This window comes from Phaseolus vulgaris, chromosome 11 (genome assembly GCF_000499845.2).
Source record: "Phaseolus vulgaris cultivar G19833 chromosome 11, P. vulgaris v2.0, whole genome shotgun sequence".
Taxonomy (NCBI): domain Eukaryota; kingdom Viridiplantae; phylum Streptophyta; class Magnoliopsida; order Fabales; family Fabaceae; genus Phaseolus; species Phaseolus vulgaris.
This window is the reverse complement of record NC_023749.2, coordinates 32,602,785-32,610,781: the sequence shown is the minus strand read 5'-3', so window position 1 is coordinate 32,610,781 and position 7,997 is coordinate 32,602,785. Positions and strand designations below refer to the sequence as shown.

Sequence of the window (7,997 nt, the reverse complement as noted above, 5' to 3'; positions counted from 1 at the left end):
GAGTTTTTGACCCAATGGAAGAGCCCGTCAAAAACAAATACAATGTGGCCGCCCCTACGTAGGGGTGAGACCTGTGTGTATGCACTAACAGATAACTGTGTATGTTTGTTTGTTGCATGTGGGATACATACAAAGTATTGTGATAAGTGCCGCTAAAACCCTAAAAGATAAGTGTGTACGCTTATAACAAAATAATTGATGCCTATGTCAGTGGGTTATTTGTTATTATTTTATGTGCTCAATTCTATTTTCAATTAAGATTTTATTATTTAAAGGGAGAAGTTGTTGCACGTGCGACCCTAAACACTAAACCCAAATGAATGTATGTTGTTTTCGCACACTAGACTAAAAACTATTTAATTTTTGTGAATCGACAAGAACAAAAACCTTAATTTTATTCAACTTTATTAATAATTAAAGTATTTGAGTATCTTTTTATCTTTATTAATTATCAAGTATTATTTATTAAAAAACTAATATTAATATACAATTAATTTTAAAAGAAGTATTTTAAAGTTATTTGATTAATTTTTAAATAAATACACATGACAAAATAATAAAGTAAATATTTAATTACCTTAATTATCAATACAATTGAAATAAAACCATTAAAATTAAATTTTATAATAAAACTGTTATTATTTTCCGTCATACTAAAAACAAACTCTCTAGCCTATTTTACTTGTGACGTGTCTGCATGCGTATCATAAATTAGAAATAATGAAACGATTAAAACCTTACCTTTCTCTCTCTCTCACTCACAGACACACACAATTATTAAATATAAATATAAAAATAAAATAAGAATATCCGAATGAACAAGAAGATGATGACGTATATCTTAGGAATGAAGAGCATGTACACGTGTGCAAGGTAGGGTTGTCAGAAGCTGAATCTTTAGTGTGTACGTTTCCTTATTCTGTCCCTCCTCGTACACTTCTCTACAAAACTCACAATTCCTCCCAAGTTTATCAAACTGTTCCCAAGCTTTTCGTGTTCAATCTTCTTCTCTTTTGACCCTTTGGAAAGCCAACGAATTGGCGAATTGTGGTGTCACATGACTCCTCCTGAAACTGGTTCATGAATTTGTTCTTCCCTGCTCTTCTTATAACAGGTATTCTCTTACCCTTTTCATGACCCAACATGCTGCTACTGAATTCGCTCCTCTTACTCAACATGGGTTTTTGTTTTCTGATCGAAAGCTCTTTCCTTTGTTATCACTTGGTAGGTAGTTGTTGCTATGGCGTTTAATAAACCCTCTTTTATTTTTTTGTTGCGTTTGATTTAATTTGGTGCGTGCGTGTCTTTTTTGTTTTTAATTTAATTATAAGTTCTTTTCTGAGGCAAATTTCTTCTCTTGAGTTGCTTCAGTGATAGTCTATGGTAAATTGATCAATGAAAGTTAAAGTTGTGTGTGTATAAATATTTATCTTTAGTTTATCTCTCTGTGGTGATGGGGAAAAGAGGCCAGTGTGGTTAGAACTAGAAGCTGTAGATTGTTTTGGACAATGAAGTTAAACATTTATGTGTGGGGAATTACTTGAAGATTCTGGTATGTTTTAGAAGATCAAGTTATAGGGTGGTCCCCATGTTGGTAGGTTATCTAATTTGGATTTATTAGATAAGGACATGTGTGAATGATTTTTCTTTATTGCTTGGGCTGTTGGATGGATGCTTATCAAATATAATTGTGCTATAGGCTGGAATTTATCTGCAATTCATGTTACATGTTTGTTATTATAATAAGTGATGACACTTGCCAATCATTTTAGTCTCTCTGTTGAGTATATTCTTTCTTCTCTATTCCAGATAATTGAATAGAACCATCTTGAAGTTGAGACAAGAGTAATTGCAAGCTTTCTCTAATCACACAATATCAAGGCAATTTGCTATTCCAGAAAGGATATTATGATCACTATGGATGTAAAGGGTATAACATGGGTTGGACATATGTACCAGCAATTTGAGAATTTGTTCCTTGAGGCGGAAGATGTGATGTACGAGGTATGTATTCATTGTCACTTGATTCAATACTTTTATGTTTTGCTTTGACCATTGCCGCCAGTAAAGTTGTATCTACTTTTGTATATCACTACAATTTTAATGTAATTATTGTCATAACTTATTAGCAATGGGAGTGTAGTCAAAGGTGTATGGAAAGTGCCGGAAGGGATCAGTGCCTCTTGCTGTTGAAGTGCTTTCCTTTAGTAGCATGAATATGATGCATGCATTTCCTGTTATGATTAGTAATTATAATGATCAACGTGATAAGAGAAAAACTACAGCTTAGGATTTTGTAAATTGAACATTTGTTATGTTTTAGTGTGAATGATTCTCATGACTAATAATATATAAGAAAAATCAATGCAAAAGAGAAGTATTTTACTGATTGTGTTCTTTTCAAAGCTTACACTATTTCTTTTGTATGATATGCCCTCTTTTGAAACATATTGCCTGCATTAAAAACCCCAAGGACTTTTCAGGTGCCTTTCTCCTTTGACTTACTTGATTTTACATGAGTGTTGAATGCAACTTTACTTATGTTTGTCTTGTTATCTATGATAATATTTCTGAAAGGGTTTCTGTGTATGCTCTTCATTTTTTAACAGTGATGGGTTAAACTGTTCTGTTCCGAGCCAGATTACCCTGCTATTATTAGAAGACATTCTCACCATACACTATATTCTTATATCTGTTTGTTCTTTCGGTATAGGATACAGTTAAGTACATAGAGGATCAGATGCAGGCTGTTGGAGAAAGTGTTAAAAAATTATATTCGGATATTGTGGGAGATTTACTTCCCCCAAATGAAAAGGTAGGCATTGAACTGTCTATAGATAAACATGCTGAAGCTGGGCTCTGTAAGAAGCCATTTCAAGTTTGTAACAAAAGACATGTAAAAAAACCTGATACCAAGCATACAATCGAGGATTCAAGGATTGATCATGGTGTTGATAATGTTGCCACACTTGCTACTCCATATAATGGAACTTCTAATGCTGATGCTTGGTTCATGTCATCTTTGAGAAGTTCCGTCAAAGAACACAATTTTAGTTCACCTTCAAGACAATTTGTTGAAAGAATGGATGTTAAATCAAACCTTCGTATTGATGAAAATCCAGTGAGTGAAAAAATGGCTGCAACCAAGATAATCGATGGAACCACTTTGGCAGGAATAAATGCATGCATGACATCGCAGTCTTGTGAGGCCTCAAACGATAACCAAAACCAGAATTATGGAGTGGCAAGGCTTAATTCTGAAACAGACTTTTCTAATGAAATTGAAAATGATAGTACCACACAGTTCCCCAATTATCCGGTACTAGTTAAACTAGCTGGAGAGAAACAAATTGATACCATTTCTTCCTCATGTGTCTCATTTGAAGAGCCAATTGGTGAGTACTTCGGTATCTCTTGGTTATAGTTTCAAATTTTCTAATTTGTTTAGGTTGATCACTGTTAATTTCTGATGTTTTTTGTTTATTAAGTATATAGTTTCTCTGGTAGGTTTCTAATGGATAGAAAACTGCAGTCCAATGGTTATACTTATAATAGGGGGGTTCTTTCTATCTTAGCTATGTATTAATTCAGATCATTCTATGTAGTTACTGAATTTAGACGTTGACTCGTATCATTCTGAAGAGCTTCTTACACTGTAGGTATTGAAAACGACATATTATTCAAAATTTCTAATGGTTTTAACCTATGGACCTATTTTGGTTGAAGTTGAATACTGAGGAACTGTATCATGGTACTGTTGTTTTTTGCTAATGTTAAATGAAAATAAGTAATTCTGAGATTTCCCTTCTTCTTAGCTGTATTTGAGAGGTCAGAACAATTCTATTGAAAGAATTTTTTTGAATCAGTTTAAGATCTACTATTGATCTATAATATCTGATGAAAAAGCATGGACACACACCATGATTTGCATAGCCCTTTCTATTACTTGCTTCATGTTACTTTGTCAAAGAGCTAAATATTCAGTTTTTCCTTCCCAGTTGAAGCCTAGTGGTTGAAAAAGGAACATTTAGGTTAGGTTGTGGGAATTAGGTGTGTGACATGGGATTTGTTTATTTTATTTTGAGGAGTTTATCATCTTTCTTTAACTTCAAGCCAGGATCAACTTAAAACTTTTGCACTAACCATGCTTAAATAGTTAAATAATTTACTGAGATCTTTTATGGATTTGATTCTTTCCCCTTTGATGGGCTCTAGATAGATAACTTTCCAACAACCGACAAATTTATGTTTCATGGAAGCCAATCATAAACCTTTACTAATGCAAAAATGCTAATAACACTTAACCAATTGAATTGCCAGCCTATTGAATTAATTCATTTGTTTTCTTTAATGACAATGGTGACTTTCCTAATTTTCTTTGACAAACTTTTTCAGTTTTACCGGTTGGTTGTATACACTTTCAGTATATAGAACTTTATGACAGAATCATCATCTGCCATTCTAGAATCTTGCCCATTTCTTTACATGTTCTATCTTTGCGGGTGTTATAATGGTTAAGGCTCCTTGACATTAATGTGTTATAGCCAATTCATTAATGGCTGAAAAAATGTTTTATCTACTCCATTTCTTGTCTTAAATGGATTTTTCCCTTTCACTAAACAACTCTGCTTTCTTTAGAGAACATGTGGAGAACTAGTAGCCATTCATGACCAAAAACATTCCTTCTAACAGCAAAATTTTCTGATTGCAATAAAAGTTGCATTTTAATCCAATTGGGATGTTTGATATTTTCTGAAATTTTCAATATATATAATATGTCCATAAATCTAGTGAAGTCACTCTGGAACCAACACACAGTAAGTTTTTATGAATCTACTACATTACGCTATATTCCATATCTCAGACATGCTGAGGAACATATAAGCAGATAGATAGATTAAGTCTTTTTGTTGGTTGTTGTAGTGAATTCTGATGTCACGGTACCTTCATGCATTCTATTAAGTAAGAAATTAAAAATCAGTTTCAATGTGACAAAGATTGATGGTTTGATACTGTTTTAGAACAAGGCCATAAAACCATGCAACAAGATCATCTGAAGCTGGAGGAAGCTTGTGTAATGGTGGATGGAGATGAAATTCAATTACCTCCCAAAGCAAGTGGTAATTTGAATACTAACAAGGTACACACTCTCGATTCCCCCCTCCTCTTTATTTCATACATATTCACATTCAACTCTAACTAAAACATTTTTCCATTTTAAGAAAAAATCGCGGCAACCCTTTTCTTTGTCGAAGAAATCTGCAAGAAAGCAAGAATATAAGGAGCTTGCAGCATGGTATCTTAACAGTGAAAAAGCAAAGGGAGATTGCATGGAGAATTTTGATCCAACTTTACCACAGGATCATAAGAAATCACTTCTTGGTAGTATGTCTGAACCTGAGTGGGAGCTTCTCTAACTCTAACACCAGTATGATTAAATTGTTTAGATACACACGTAGCCAATGCTACTACTTTGGATTCGCTCATTAGTCTTTGTGGAGATTTAAGATGTTGAAATGGTTTTAAGTTCATATAATGTTTTATGCTATCCAACCTTTTTCTTTTTGCTGCTCACAGAAAAGAGAAAAGGGGAAACTGTAATTAGGCCATTCAAATGAGAACCTCAAATAAAATATGTAAAACTGCTATCTATTTGATGAATACTGGACATGTCTATGTACATATTCTCCACTGATTGCCATAGTCAATTGCACATCCTTTCTGATTAATTTCATGATCCTGAAATATCTCTTGAAGTGACAACCAGAAGTAGTTCCCATCCACATGTGACTTTTGGTGGTTCTTGAATGATGGCTGTATGAATTGTGATGTAAAAAAAATCCACTGGAACTTGGAGTCTGGTTCTTGTTAATTAGTTGAGAAAACACTTAATTCGTCCTTGAAAAAACTATCAGGGTACATTATTTCTTAATAACATAACATGTTAAGTTCTTAATCACAAGTGCTGATTATATTGATTCTTTTCAAAGACTAAAGTAGCTTGTCTTAATGTTCGTGATTATTAGAAACCAGTGTAGAATTTTAGTCTTATTCATAAGAGTAACTTGTGCATTGCCAAAATTTCCGTAGACGAATATAAGGTTTCACTTGATGTTTTAGATTGGTTAAAATACTCTCTGTTTCTCTTTTTTTTTTTTCGGTTTGATTTTATAAATTTTAAAATTTAGAAGTTTCTTTCTAGCTCATCTTTTGTTTGACAAAATTGTTTTTTCGTCTATTTATTACTGACTTATTCAACTTGTTGATATGAGATCAACTGTAAAAATTTCATACAATATAGATATTCATTACATTAATTTAAATTAACATTATTAGCACAAAAAATTGATGAAAAAAAAATTTGATCTATTTATGACGTTTTAATATTCAAAGTGAAACCTTTTAAATTTAGGAGATCAAACGGAAATTAAATCAAAAAGATTTAGAGTATATTTTTGTCTTTTTAATTTAATAATTATTCAAATGTTTCTTCCTGTATCTCCATAACTTCTTGTGGTACTCCATATTTTTTAAAATATCAAAAATACCTTTTGGACTGCAAAATTTAGAATGCATTTTTAAGAATAAAATTATCTTTTGTCTTATATATGAGGTGCCAATAGAAGTTTTGGAGGTGCAGAAAGAAACAACTTAATTATTCGTATGAATGCAGAGCAAGCCCAAGTTTTCATGAAAAAACAAGTTTTTTCTTCATGCATCCCCCATTTTTTGACTTGCACCCTTTCAATTGGATGAAATGATTGAATTGCTCTTATGGATTTTACATTTTTCTCTCTTCGTCCCCTTTCTCTTCTCTCTATGCTTACAAAAGAGGGGGAACGGGGTAGAGGAAGAAGAAGAGAGAGATCGTGTTAAAAGAAAAGTTCTTTCTAAAGTATATTTTATATGTGCTACTTTTAGAAAACTCATTTTGAAAAGTTTGTTTTAGAAATTTTATTATGGAAAAATTATTTCGAAATATATTTCATGCATTTTGGAAATTCTATTATGGAAATTTTGTTATAGAAATCATTTTTAAAATTCTCTTCTAGAAATTCCGAAAACCCCTTTCTAAATTTTTTGAAAAGTATGTTTCAGAAAATTTCCACAATGATTAATATGAAAGTCGCTTTAAAAAAGATATAATAGTTATTTTTGAAAATTATAGAGATTCAGAAAGAAAAATAAAAAGTTGGAGGAAGAAAAGGCAAAATAAAAAAATAAAAAAAAGGGCTGGTTGGGTTAGAGAAAATTGCAGTGTGAATATTTTCCAAAAGTTTATTACAAAATCTTAGAATCGTCACATTGATTAAGTATACATGAAGTTAGAAAATCAATGTTACAATATAAATTTTTTTTCTTAATATCCACTAATAACCTTGATTCACAAATTGTATCAAATTTATACTCAAAATTATGTTGGGTATGAAGTCAATACCAATTGGGTTTGGCCGATTAGACAATATGTTTAGTGAGTGAGTTTAATCATTGTACACAGTTGAAGCACAGGTGAACATTGTTCCGTGGCTTCAAGTGGGAGATTGTTGGGTATGAAGCCAAGACTAATTAGGTTGGGCTGACTAGGAATCATATTTAGTGAGTGGGCTTAATCATTGTGTCCCTTTTATAATCTCTATTTAAAGAAATCATTGTACTTGTAATTGGTGTGCAACATAACAGAATGAAAACCTAATAGTTGCACGTGTGGATGTAGGTTGCAGTTGGCGACCGAACCATGTTAAATCCTGTGTTGTTTATTTTCTGTAGTTGATTCGTCATTATGTGTGTTGCTTCTGCGTGCGTTTTTTCATCAAATCACACATCCTACACAAGCATGTCATTTCATGTATGTATTACATTTGATTTAATGCAATAATCATTCCAGCAGACAATTAAAATTTCTTTTCTTGTAATAAGATTTATAAAGAATATTAATCATAGTACATAACTTCATATGTGTGTGTATGTCAACATTTTACATTCATAAGATATTACAA

The 7,997-nt window shown here is 32.1% G+C and overlaps 1 protein-coding gene across 1 annotated transcript; it reads left to right on the top strand.

Annotated features, from left to right (window-relative positions):
* Positions 1-808: 808 nt before the first annotated feature.
* On the top strand, positions 809-5,729 carry LOC137826208 (uncharacterized). The gene is made up of 5 exons (XM_068632098.1): positions 809-1,114; positions 1,810-2,004; positions 2,714-3,395; positions 5,022-5,140; positions 5,223-5,729. The coding sequence occupies exons 2-5, from the start codon at positions 1,909-1,911 to the stop codon at positions 5,415-5,417; spliced, it is 1,092 nt and encodes a 363-aa protein (XP_068488199.1). The 5' UTR covers positions 809-1,114; positions 1,810-1,908; the 3' UTR covers positions 5,418-5,729.
* The last annotated feature ends 2,268 nt before the right edge of the window (positions 5,730-7,997 follow it).

Excerpts from the sequence above, each read along its gene's own strand:
- LOC137826208 (XM_068632098.1), top strand. The coding sequence starts at position 1,909 with ATGATCACTATGGATGTAAAGGGTATAACATGGGTTGGACATATGTAC. Across the intron at positions 3,396-5,021 it reads CTCATTTGAAGAGCCAATTG|AACAAGGCCATAAAACCATG; the intron begins GTGAGTACTTCG and ends ATACTGTTTTAG. Across the intron at positions 5,141-5,222 it reads GTAATTTGAATACTAACAAG|AAAAAATCGCGGCAACCCTT; the intron begins GTACACACTCTC and ends TTCCATTTTAAG.